The sequence below is a fragment of the Amborella trichopoda genome, chromosome 3 (assembly GCF_054954075.1).
Source record: "Amborella trichopoda isolate Santa Cruz 75 chromosome 3, AtrichopodaSantaCruz75HAP2 v2.0, whole genome shotgun sequence".
Classification (NCBI taxonomy): Eukaryota; Viridiplantae; Streptophyta; class Magnoliopsida; order Amborellales; family Amborellaceae; genus Amborella; species Amborella trichopoda.
In genome coordinates, this window is record NC_142338.1 from 3,844,148 (window position 1) to 3,858,215 (window position 14,068).

The 14,068-nt window shown below is 32.4% G+C and overlaps 1 protein-coding gene across 4 annotated transcripts; it reads left to right on the forward strand.

Moving 5' to 3' along the window:
- The first annotated feature begins 774 nt into the window (after positions 1-774).
- Positions 775-12,809, forward strand: LOC18439835 (beta-glucosidase 12). 4 transcript variants are annotated; one of them, XM_011627217.3, is made up of 13 exons: positions 775-941; positions 3,067-3,136; positions 4,893-4,951; positions 5,483-5,558; positions 6,524-6,601; positions 7,127-7,214; positions 8,257-8,509; positions 9,388-9,503; positions 9,677-9,891; positions 10,037-10,068; positions 11,032-11,134; positions 11,272-11,380; positions 12,462-12,809. In XM_011627217.3, the coding sequence occupies exons 1-13, from the start codon at positions 807-809 to the stop codon at positions 12,625-12,627; spliced, it is 1,500 nt and encodes a 499-aa protein (XP_011625519.2). In that variant the 5' UTR covers positions 775-806; the 3' UTR covers positions 12,628-12,809. The 4 variants fall into 4 exon arrangements, with proteins under 4 accessions (XP_011625519.2, XP_088719032.1, XP_088719033.1 ...); XM_088862906.1 differs by having other exon boundaries at positions 6,527-6,601; XM_088862907.1 differs by lacking the exons at positions 11,032-11,134; positions 11,272-11,380.
- Positions 12,810-14,068: the final 1,259 nt, after the last annotated feature.

Sequence of the window (14,068 nt, forward strand, 5' to 3'; positions counted from 1 at the left end):
ACTTCTGACAACAGAAATGTTCAGGATGGATCTAAAATCAATTTCCAACACCTACAAGAAAATTTAGAACTTAAAAAATGGTAAAAAACTTGTGGATCTATGAACAATTAATTTTTGGGTGAAATGGACGGTCTAGATAATTGGTTATAATATGCACGATTTTTAGACCTTAAAATCCTATCTTTTTGCATAACTAATATGTTCAAGCCAAGATGATCGCTGTAAAGGTTTTTCAATGCTTTTATTGTGATTTTTTTTTGATGAATTATGCCGTGAGGCTTTACTTGTTTAGATAGGGCTGCAGCCCTATCAAACCATTTTCCTAGATAAAATTCTTAAATAAGTGTGCTACTTGAGGGAGTAAATGTACAATATGCTCCTAGGAGAGCATGGTAAACACGCTCGATACATATTCTTGCGTTGGTTGTGATTGTCGTACGATTTACTGCTTTAGCGGTTTTGGCTGGCTAAATTGCTTAGATAATTCAAAAAGTAAAAATGCATCTTCCATAGCAATCAACATGGTCAACTTTAATCTAAAAAAAGGAGCAATTGCTTCGATAGCAATGAACACAGTCAACTTTAATCTAAGAAAAAGAGCAATTGCTTCGATAGCAATAAACATAAAGTCAACTTTAATTGCTTTAAAAAAAGTCAATGGTATTCTAACTGGCAAAATTAAAATAATAGTGAGAAAAGGGAATAATGTAATGATACTATTTGCATTTTTGTACTAGGCCACCCTTATATAAGGGTCATGATATTTTGCTTCTAGGAAAGCTCCATACTTAGGGTTAGGTTCCCCAATGGCCCTCCACCCTTCTCTCTTCTCCTTCATCTTTCTCTTACTTATTGCCTCAGCTTTCCATTTTGTTGAGGCTTTAAACAGGAGGAGTTTCCCACCCAATTTTATTTTTGGAGTTGCCTCTTCAGCTTATCAGGTCCATTATTATTATTGTTGTTATTGTTCTTGTTATTGTTACTATTACTATTACTATTAGAACAAGCTTTTTATGTTTCTCCTACCACATAAAACTTATATACTTCCCCTTATCTAACTTTCTATTATGAATAGAAGGCTAAGATTGCTCCAATCACAATATCATGTTTCTATACTATTTTATTTTAAATTTTTTTTCTATAAACTATTTTGGCATCAAATTTTGGACGTCCAATCCTTTATTAAATTCGCACTAGCGAAAAATATAAACAAAATATTTTCAATAAAATAAAATGGCTAAAATACTACTGAAAGATTCAAGGGATTTTTTGGTCATATTTTATCGAAAAATTATTTTTAATATTTTTTATAGGTGCGTCCCAATAAACAGATAGCATGTACCAAATTTCATATTCATATAATTTAAATAAAGAAAACTAAAAATAAAATAATTTGAGACATCGGATCTAAGGTCAAATGGTGAGTGGCTATCTTGATCAAAATTAGACGGCTGGATGGTAAAGGAAGCATAGATCTTCTATTATGTAGAGGAAGTATAGAAACCTTTCCCTTACTATTATTGTTTCCTTTATTTTATTTTTAAAGAGATTGTATATTATGATATCATTTGGTTTCCAATAGCATGCGAGTTGCTCATCAACCAATAATGGTTAAGGTGTGATGTTCCACTGCTCGAAATTTGCATTGATTGTCGAATTTGGATGACAAATCTAAAATCGGAAGGTTGAGGAAATGCTAAACATATTGTTTAAAGCCTGAATATTGTCATAATTGATTTTTTTTTCCCTATTGAAAAGAAAAGATATGCTATTCGACAATATGAGAGAGACATAGTAGAGGGAGAGGAAGGAAGAGGTCCATGGGTGAGGAAGAAAGAGAAAGAGGGAGAATGAGAGCCTTTCCATATCCATGGGAATTAAATAAATAGAAGAGTAAATTTTGTAATTTGGATAATAAAAAAAAGTAAGGTGTGGACTAAAAGTCCATTATTATTTAGGAAAAATAACTTTTTATTTTTTATTTTTAACTTCCATATTTCATGATACTCAAGAATTAAAAATATTATTTGTAAACAAAAAGCCTTCATTCTTTTTATCTTACAATCTCTTGGACCTATTTGATCATAAACTTTTTATCCAAACAAACACTAAAATGACTCCCTATTCAAACTCCATCTCTCTCTCTTCACTTATCGGTGAGTTTTCCAGCCAAGGGGTTTGCTTGAGCTCGAACACGAGCGCACATTCTTATGTGTGTGAGAGAGATGGAGTTTTAGAGAGAGAGAGAGAAATGGAATTTGGGTTTTAGAGAGATGGAGTTTTAGAAAAAAGAGATGGAGTTTTAGAGAGAGAAAGAGATGAGTTTGAGTTTTAAGGAGAGAGATGGAGTTTTGAGAGAGAGAGAGAAACGATGATGTGTGAGAGAAAAATGAAGTTTGGGTTTTATAGAGAGATGGAGTTTTGAGAGAGAGAGACGATGATATGAGAGAGAGATGGAGTTTCAGAGAGACGGAGATATAGAATCATTTTAGAAGTTGTTGAGGTCAATAATATATGATCAAAAGGGTTTAGGAAGTTGGAAGATTGAAAGATTGAGTCTTTTTACTTACAAGTAATATTTTCAATTCTTGGGTATGATGAGATATAGAAGTTAAAAATAGAGAATAATAAGATATTTTTCCTATTATTTAATATGAGAGGTCTTATGAGATATTTATAAGACTAGGAGGATATTTGAGATTGAAGTTTTTGAGATATGGTTTTTGCCTTTTTCCCTTATTATTAAAGCACACACCAAAAATAACCCTGACTAAAACCTTACCATGTTACTTTTGTCATGTTATTGAGTAGTCGCTTGCAATTAATTAACTTGTTGGTGCCTATGTGGCATCTTGTTAGCCCCTACCGTCATTTTGTGAATGGTTCCTTTTGCAATTAAATTAATTAGATGCTCCATGCATCATGCATTATTATTGGGCATCTCAAGATTGAAAATTACAGGCACATTATTTTTGTTTATTGGATTTTTTGGGTTTTTTCTTTGCTTTATTTTTATTTTTATTTTTATTTTTTTTATTACTAACTAATTTTGTTGTTGAATAAAAGTATGAAGGGGCCGTAAGAGAAGGAGGCAGAGGCTTGACCAATTGGGATGTCTTTTCTCACACACACCCAGGTCTACAACCTACCCTCTTCTCATTTATTTTCGTTTGCATGGATGTATCCATGTAGGTGGTTATAAAAAATATTTTTTAACAAACTTAAAAAATATTCAAATTATTCAAAAACTAGGTGTATATCTAGTTTTTAAATTTTTAAAATATTTTTATCAAAAACACCTTTCATGGTTCCATTAGAATCATAATGGTTTGAACACCGAATTCTCATTCCTGAAGTTGTCTTATAAACCATCACAAGACTAAGAGCACTAAGATGATCCCCGTGATGGTCTATAAAATAGGGTATTGAACCATCATAATACTATTAATACAGTGATGGTCCATAAAACCTTAAATCATTGCAGCACTAATAATTCCACAATGTTCATATTAGGATTTTGAACTATCGCGGTGTTAATAGTACTATGATGGTCTATAAAACAACTTCACCGGTGATGGTTGGGCGTTGGAATATTGCGCTTCTAATAGAACCACAAAAGACGTTTTTAGTAAAAGACAAATATACAGAGAATTAAATAATAGGTAGACACATTTTCCAAAAAAGTTGTTTATTTTCCAAATTTATTGGAAAAACTAATATTTCTTGGTAAATACGGATATGTGATATTTAGGGGAAAAAAATACAAATTGAAAAGCATATGAATAATGTTAATTATGTTTTTGCTGCCATAAAATGAGTTAGTATTTTGAAACTATTTGTCTACGTTTTCAATACAAATTATGAATAAAAATTTGTACCACAAAATGGGAAGCTTAGTTGTTTGCATTATTTTTCGAGAAGCATGAACTTATGAAAAGTTTTCAATTTCCAATCGTACTAATAGCTGTCAACCAAAATGACAAACACGCCCTTCTATGCGTTACTTTTAGGCAACACCAGGGCGAATTGAGAGTTTTTTAGTCCAACTTTTTGTCACAAATGATTCCAACAAATCAAAAAATTACAATAATAATCACTTGTTTGAAAATTTTACAAGGGAGTGATTTTTGTTCACCGTGTCCTTATCATAGAATGAAATCACTGTTCTAGAAAATCATGTTTCATTTGTCTGAACTCAAATTTGCATTCTAGATATAGTAAAAATGAGTTTCTCTCCAAACAATGAATCTAAACCAATCATTCGGTAAATTTTAAGATCTAGCGTTTATGAACTTAAAATCGTTTTTTTCTCGTTTAATATTTGTTCATATCAAATGATAATAATGCCATTTACAAAATTTGGGAAAGAAAAAAAAAATCCCACTAAATCCTATTATCTAAAAGTCCCACAAAAAGAAAACCCATTTCGGTTAAAAATAATACTTTAGTGCATAGTGATATTTGTTTTTCTTGTTAATTGTTCTTCATATTGGAAAGAGTGCATGTTTAAAAAAATTGGGATCAAACAAATAGGCCTTAGGTGGTTTTTAAAAATTGTTTCATTATATAATTATAAATATGTTGCATGAAACCATTCCCATATTTTATGTGAATGTATAAAATATGAGCCGTTTACTTTTGGCACAAGGAAAGCATTATTCACCATTATATTTCAAATTGGGTGGCTGAGGATGTGTCACTGATTGGGTACAAAGTTCAAACTAAAATTTATCGATTGTAGTAAAAAACTTAAATCCATTGGATTTCACATCAAATAAATAATAATGATTGTGACCTCTTTGTATAAAAAACAAATAGTCTCATACTATATATATGTATGTAATTTATGTTCCTTGACTATTGGATCTAACATCCCAAAAATTGTCTTGCAGAGAAGATTCGTGATGGCAGTAATGGGGACACTGCAGTTGATCAATACCACCGTTACAAGGTTAATTTCCTCTCCTTCCATAATTTATTAAATTGGAAAACCTGTTTGTATATTTTATTAATAATGTGGAGAAAACCAGAAGTCACAATATCAAAACAATTTGATTCTCAATTAGTGTAACATGTCACACTAGCCCAAGACTCACAACCAAAAAGATAGAAAAACAATCAAGATGAGGTGGAAGAAAAACTTTCATTCAGAGAGAAAAAATAGGCTACACAAAAATATTACAATGTTAATATAAGTGACCCTATTTTCCAAAAATGCACCTCTCTTAAAAATAGAGGTTCTTACAACCATATTTACGACAATAACTACCTATTTATAATAATAGGCACTAATTTACAATAATCACTACTAATCACCTAGTAATATCTATTACGTAAAATTATAAATACAACCCCACTATATCACTCAAAATCAATAATGTGATTCTAAAAAACACACTTTAACAATTTTAACAAATACAAGTTGAATTTTTGTTTTGTAGAACGTCTTCCAATATTAATTTGAATTTGCTTCATGTTGCAGGGCGACATTAAACTAATGAAATACCTTGGGATCGATGCTTATAGAATGTCAATAGAATGGTCCAGAATCTTACCCGGTAACCCTTCAAAGATCCAAAATATTATAGTCTTTTAGAATTTTCCCAATTTTTTGTATTATTTATTTTTATTTGTTTTGGGATTTTCGAGTATAGACCGGTAAAATTATTTAATTTATTAATAAAAGCTTAATCTTGTCAAAAACTTTTTATTGAATTTATCACTTGATCTATAAATTTGGTAAATTTTATCACGAGATTCTAGGCCCCCTTAACTTTTATTATTTTGTCAATTTTAACCCCAATTTAATGTTTCATACAATAAACTACTCAATTTTTTTATATTTTTCTTGACATTTGTAGGGTAGTCTAAGGTCTATATCGAACTGCCCTATTTGTAGGGTGGTTATCTAACTGCAGCATCGGACTGACCTACATTTTTGGCCCATCCTTCTTTACATGACAATATAATATTGCCAACGGTAGACCCATATTTCTCTTTTTTTTTTTTTTGGTATGTTTTAACTGGCTGAGCTTTCAAACATGGAACCATATAAATAAAAAAGAAGCTATGAAAAGGACAATTTGATATTTATAACATCGGACTACCCTATAGATAATGCTAGGCAAAAATTATAGCGTTGTCGGATGTTGTAGTTATCAGATTACCCTATAGATGGGATGGTTCAATACGACATCAGATAGACCCAAGAATATCAAAAAATTAAAATTTTAAACAATAATCAATTTGATGTTTGAAACATCCACCCTAAGAGTAAAATAAAAAAATAAAAAAATAAAAAATAAAAAGAGAAGAAGAAGGGGGAGTAAGACCTCGCTTCAAAATTATCGAACTTATGAACAAATGGATAAATTTGATAATTTTAGCCGATCCATACATAAAAATCCGATTTGCTTACATTTTTAGTTGGTAGAAGATGAAATACTTGGAGGCTGTCATCGATATTTACTCTTTTAATAGTGAATATTAATTTTATTTTATTTTTTTAAATGTCATAAATCAGAAGGTTCCTTGGAAGGAGGTGTGAACAGGGAAGGGATCGACCATTATAACAATGTCATCAATGAACTCCTTGCCAATGGTTCTCTCTCACTCTCTCTTTTATATATATATATATAGAAATTCTGGCATAGATTTACTAGCCTACAGTTATATAAGGCCCAACGGTCCAAATTCAATCTGGGCTGATCCAATGATCACGATTACATTTCGTATTTTAATTTTAATTTTTTTATATAAATTCAAAACATTTTAAAATTTGGACGTGTGTTTTTTAAGAATATTAGAATCCAATAAAAATATCAAACAAATATTTCGTGAAAAATAAATTGACCAAAATACCCTCGAAACATTTCAGGGATATTTTGGTCAATTTATGTTTTACGAATTATTTTTTAAATATTTTTATTAGGTACACGTTGATGAGAAGAATAGATTGTTAGAATTTCACATGATTTGGAGTTGTAGAAAAAATATTAAAATTCAAATACAAAATGACGTCGTATTCGTCAGATAGGCCCATATTGAATCTGAGCCGTTGAGCCTATATATGTGTGTTTATTTATTGGGTAGCTCATTTTAAATGCAATGCATGTAATGTGTGTAGGTATTCAACCATTTGTGACAATTTTCCATTGGGATCTCCCCCAAGCACTAGAGGATGCCTATGGAGGATTCTTGAGTCCCAATATAGTGTAAACTTCTCTCTCCTATTTCCACACTGAAGAGCTTTGTGTTTATAACCATTAAGATTACATTTAGAACTGCAAATCAACCATAAAAACTAACAAACTTGTAAAAAACCTGTGGGCATTGAGTCTTTTGTTAAGAGGACAACTTGATCGATCGTCTATGGCCATTATTTTTTATTTCTTTGACAACGCTTCCTCCCGCAAAAAGTGCCCATTCTATTAATTTTGAAAGACTACATTATTTCTTTTTAAAAAATGGGGCAGATATACACTTGTTATATCTTTTTTCTCATAAGATGAGCAGTTATAACTCATAATTCATAAAGGCAAAAGTTTATAAAAGGTTGCAACCTTAAACAAATTTTAAAAAAGTGATCATGGAAAACACACTCACCGATCTTTATCAAATACATCTAAATCATATAAGAAAAAAGGGTATAATATAAATTTATTTTCTTACCATTTTTCATTTTTCCTTAGATGTTTTAAATACCCCAATTTGGGTACTTGGCCTCACCCACAGAGCGGGCCAAGCGGGGCGAGTACCTGTAGATTGACTGGTCTTTTGCCCCTTCATAAGTAATTCTCTTAAGGGTTTTCCTTATAAACATTTCTCCTATAATTTCCCCATCATCTCTCGCTTCAATGCGAAAATGGCTTTATCATTTCCATCATTTTCTAATAAGTTTTATGTGGGAACATTCAATTTATCGAGGAAAACTTTATTCACAATGCAAGTACAAACTCAGCTATAATTTACAACATATTTTTCTTTATTGAGTAGAAGTATGATTTTACAAAGCCTATGATTCTCCTCATGGCTTCATTCAAATATTATCTGTTTCATCCTATGGTACCAAAGAACTTACCGATCAAAGTCATCTTCCAACGGTTGTTTACATAAAAAATTCCGTTTTAGTTTGTTTTCCTTCTCGCTTCTCAATAAAATTAATATTGACTATTCACCATTATGATTTTTTTTATGAATTTTTTCATCATACCCAATTCTCTGGCTCATTATAATAAGATTATGTGATCTAAACAGGAAAGACTACACTGACTATGTCGACATTTGCTTTAGAGAATTTGGAGACAGAGTGAAACATTGGATTACATTAAATGAACCATTCTCTTATGCATATGGAGGTTATGTGGCTGGGTCTTATGCGCCGGGGCATTGCTCGTACCCCGATGGAAACTGTACTATAGGAAATTCCGGTACTGAGCCTTACATTGTTGCCCATCACCTTCTCCTTTCACATGCGGCGGCAGTGAAGTTGTACAGGGAGAGATATCAAGTAAGCTCTAACATGTGTGTTAGAAATTTTTTTGTTTATTTATTACAAACAATATTTGCTCATATTAGTTTTTTCCCTGTCAAAAAGAGGCAAGAAAGGAAAACGAACTAGAAATGTTTTAGGGAATTATATTAGTTTTAACTGTCAAAATTAAATAAATAAATAATGACTATGACTCGCATACTCAAATTTATTGGGAATCTTGAATGAAGATTTAGGCATCCATGACCTTTACAGAAAGGGAGTTAGATTCTTGTTTGACTGCTTTGGTTTCAATCTAATGGGATTGTTTAGGTATTAGAAGCTTGAGCTGGGGATTGTTTGGACAGTGAATAATTTTATTTGGACTAGGCTATTTTATCTAAAATTAATACATTCTCGATAATATTATCTTGTTAGTTGTTTGGTACTTATTGTATATTATGTATAATATGATTTAGCTATTAAAATTTTTGAAAATTTTCAGATTTTTTTTAGCTATTTCTTACCAAAACCATAATGATCTTCAATAAATTTTCATAAATACAATAAAATAATTTAAAAAAAGATAAACTTGTATATAAAGCCGCTTTAAATTTATATCAAATAATTTTATGATGGACACAACCAAATATTGGGAAATTCATTATTAATAGTAATTTTATTGAAATACTGAATTATCATTGATAACGAATGCATCGAAAAAGTCAAAAAGGGGATGAGTATCTAAAATTCCTTGTTTATCATGAGATTCAACTCATCAAAACATTCAAAAAACAAAGGTAGAAACTTGGTATGGTAATGGCAAGCTTTGTGTCCAATCTCACAATTGCAACATTTATTCCTTTTTCAATTTTATCCTATTTATTTTACGAATAACAAAATATAAATATGTGCAGGCGTACCAAAAGGGAGTGTTGGGCATAAGCCTTATCACCAATTGGATGATTCCTTCCACTTCTTCGAAGTCCAATGATGATGCTGCCCAAAGAGCCATTGACTTTATGTTTGGATGGTTAGATTTCCATTTCCAAAGCATTTTATTTGGAATTTACCAAAATGGATTTCATTTAGCCTTACAAAGACAATAAAAAATAACTTTTAAAATAGAAAATAAAGGAACAAAATTATTCTTTTCAATAGATCTCCAAGGGAAATATTTCTAATTTATATTTTGATATTTTTTAGGTTTTGGGATCCAATTGCTTTGGGTGATTATCCATTGAGCATGAGGGCTTTAGTGGGAGAAAGGTTGCCTAAATTTACTAAGGAGCAGTCAATAATGTTGAAGGGATCATATGATTTCTTGGGGCTGAATTACTACACCACCAATTATGTGCACAATGCTCCAAGTAAAAGTAATATAGTTAGCTATAAGACTGACTCACAAGCGAACCAGACAGGTAATTCTCTCTCACTCTCTCTCTCTCTCTCTCTCTCTCTCTCCTTCAGTAATTCCAAATTTATCCTGTGTCTCTGGTCTACACAATCATTGTTTAAGAAGACGCTAAAAGAGTTAGAAGTTCTTATTGTTTTTGGTTTGAACAGCGGTGAAGAATGGCAAATTAATCGGCCCACAGGTGAAGTCTATAATCATACAACCGTTTCATTCTAGCCTCCTTTAAATTCTATTTATCTTGATTTTTCATCTCATATGTTTTTCATTTCTATTAATTATTGTCTCAAATGAATCATTTCCATTGACAATATTTTATTATTTTTTCTTCCAATTTCTCAAAACAACCTTCATGTTTAAAAAATTTACAAAAATCTATAAAGATTAAGTATGGCTGTAATTCTTTACCTAATAATCATTTTTTATTATTATTCACTACTTTGTAGTCTAGTATATTTTTCTATATAACAGGTTCCTTAATTAGCAAGAAAACATAGACATCAGCACAATGTTTTCCATTAGCTCTTTTCCTTTCATTTGAGAATGTTAACTTGAGATCTAGTTACGTGCGGATATTGGGTCGGGTCCAGCTCCAATTGACCTGGACCCGACCTGGGTCAAGGTCCAACCTATAAGTAGTCAGATTGGGTTTGGATCTGGATCAATCAAAACCTGACCCGACCTATTCCCACCCTCAAATCTCCTGGGTCAAGGTCCAACGTATAAGTAGTCAGGTTGGATTTGGATCAATCAAAACCTGACCCGACCTATTCCCACCCTTAGATCTAGTGAAAACTGACTCTAGGCACCATGTTGTTGCACCACGACCGTGACCATCTCTATCTAGAGCTTATTCTCTTGTTTTACATTGGTTTGTTTATTTTTTATATTTGGAAATTTGCTTGTTGGTTTGGGCAGTCTAGCCACAATATAACCTCAATAGTTCCATTCCCACCACTTACCTACCAAAAAATTTATTTTTATATCATTGCCTACATATTTTCTTTGGTAAAATTGATGTTTCTTTTTTTAGGGTTATTTCCTTTATTTTCAAATATTAGATTTCTGAGGGTGTTTTCTGGGTGAAATTTTATGGAAATATAAATCAACCAAAAGTGTGTTAATTAGTTGGAGGTGAAATTTTCAGGAGGCTATTGATTTTCTCCATGTATATCCAAAGGGTCTCGAAGAACTACTCGTTTATATTAAGAAAAGATACAACAATCCCCTCATTTATGTTACTGAAAATGGTACCATCTCTTTCTCTGATCAATCCTTCACCTTTAGCTTTTTATCAAATTTTTTTTTTGAAGTTTTCTCTCTCTGTTATTTTGGTTATATTTATATATAATGTAAGTGAAATTAAAATGTTCACTTGTTTGAACAGGCGTTTGTGAGTTTAACAATGCGTCGATTCCTCTTAAAGAGGCCCTTAATGATCAAATGAGAGTAGATTTCTACAAAGGACACACTTACTACCTTCACCGGGCCATCCAGTAAGTTCGTCATATAAAGACCACTATTGTGTAAATACTTGCCCGATCGATAGGGCTGGGATGGGGCTAGGGCAAAGAGGCCTGCCCTAGCCCTGTCAGGGCCATGCTAAGCCGGGCCGGGGCGAAATATTAAAAGAAAAAGTAAATTAAGCGTAAAAGGACTGGTCATGGTCAAACTACTCATTGCCCAGCCTCGCCCTCAAACGGTGGTAGCTTGATCCTAGGCAAAAATTCCTTTAGCCACATTTTGTGGCCTAGGTCTAGCTTTTTACGGCCTAGTCACCCGGACCATTGAAAAAAAAAAAAGAAAAAAAAATTACAAAAGCCCTCGATTTAACCTTTTTTACAACCTCCTCCTACCAATTTTTTATTACAACTTTTACGCCATAACAAACTTTAATAACAAATACTCCCCAAATCAAAAAGTCATAGTTATTTGAATCAAAATATCCTCTCTTTGGTCATTGAATGTGTCGGTCCGATACTTATAAATGCCGTCCAACAGTTATGATGCCTCGGTTCGGCACTTGTAAATGTGGTCCGACATATTGTTGTCACGATCGGATAGCTATGATGCCTCAATCATGCATAAGTTGCATGCGATCCTACACATTGTCGTTGTGGTTTGACATCTATGATGCCTCGGTCCAACATAAGTTGCATGCGGTCCGATAGATTTGTTGTTGTGGTTCGGTATTAATGTGGTATGCATTTCGATCCGACAGTAATATGTGCCAGACTGTTTATGGAAGTGTGGCGCCTTCATGTATGGACAAAGGCATTTTCATTCTCCAAACTATGACTTTTTGACTTTGGGAAGTCTTTGTTGTAAAAGTTAGTTTTAGAATAAAAATTACCCTAAAAAATTGATTGGGGGAAGTTATAAGGCTTTTTTTTTGCTTTTTCTTTTTTTTTTTTTTGGTAACAAATCAATAAATATTACGAAATGAAGACAAGAAAAACACAAAATCATTATAAAAAAAAATACTACATTGACGGAAAAATTACAAAAAGTACCCTTTCATTCCTCCTAAGCAATTTGGATAGAGCCGGAGAATAAGGGGGAAATTGTGGGTTTCAGGCAAGGAGTGAATGTGAAAGGCTACTTCCCTTGGACATTAATGGATGATTTCGAATGGGACTTTGGTTTCTCTGTTCGTTTTGGCCTCATTTTTGTGGATTACAAGACTTTGAAGAGGTACCCCAAACGCTCTGCTTATTGGTACAAGAACTTCCTCAAAGGCTAGATCCACCATTAATGGAGCTCAGAGAAATTACATGAATCCTGAATTGATGTTTTAAACACAAGTTAGTCACTTCGTGAACTAGTGGCTTTCTTTTCAGAGTTTCTCTGGTATCTCTCTTTCTTACTGGACTTGTATATCGTTTTTATTAATCTTTGCTATAATAAATGCTTGATGATTGAAGCCATTGTCTCTTTGGTTGTATATTCTTTGATAGAAATGGTAAGTAATTTCAGAGAATCAGCCCCACTTTATTTTTATTTTTTATTTTATTTTAATTTTTTTGATCCCGGTGAACCAATCCCACTTTATTGTTTATTATTTTTCAAATTATTTGTTCCCTAATTTTTTAAAATTTTTTATCCGCTTGTTCACTAGGCTGGATCACTAATCCAGATTGATTTTTTTGAATGGGCGATCTGGATCGCTAAATTGTGTTTTTAAACCTTGGAGTGAACAAATAGCTTAATTATCAAACTCTTAAGTCTTGCCAATGTCAAAAGTCATCCAGTGTTTGACCCACTTTGCTACAATTTTAAAAGCAAGTGTACTATTTGGTACTGATTGTACTATCTAAAACTCTTAATTTGAACACAAGGGAAAAGCAACTGTACTATTTGGTACTGATTGTACTACCTAAAACTCTTAATTTGAACACAAGGGAAAACTTTCGATGTCCCCCCTACAACATAGAAGTTTTATTCTCCCACTTATCAGACCGTCTATTTTTTTAACGGAGGGTTAAGATTGCTCCAATCACAATGTCACATCTGTACATTATTTTATTTTTAATTTTTTTTCTATAGGCTATTTTGACACCAAATTTTGGATGTTCATTCCTCTATTAAACTCACACTAACGAAAAATATAAAAAAATATTTTCGATAAAATAAAATAATCATAATATCCCTGAAAATTTCAAGGGGTATTTTGGTCATTATTTTTTATCAAAAAATTATTATTAATATTTTTTATTGGTGCGCCCCAATGAGAAGATGGTATGTACCAAATTTCATATTCAGAAAATTTGTATTAAGAAAACTAAAAATAAAATACTTTGAGACATCGAATCTAAGATAAAACGGTGAGTGGTTCTCTTGATAAAACATGGATGGTAGGGGGAGGATAAAATTTCTATGTTGTCAGAAGAACATAGAAAGCTTTCCCCCCAACATAATCCCCTTATTGGCTTTTGTAATCCATCTCTCAATTAGTAGGCTGGCAATGGGCCTGGCCAACCCTGGCGTGAATCCACGGAGGACCAGGGCGATGACAAGCCCAACCCCGACCCTAGCCCTGGCCCTATAAGGGCTGAACCGGGCTAGATAAAATCAAAGAAAAACAAGGGAAAAAAAGATAAAGAAATAAGTGCCGGGCCGGTGCTGTCTTGGCCTAGCCCATGCCCTTTGGCCAAATTTTCGTAGCACAAGCCCTAATTTTTTGA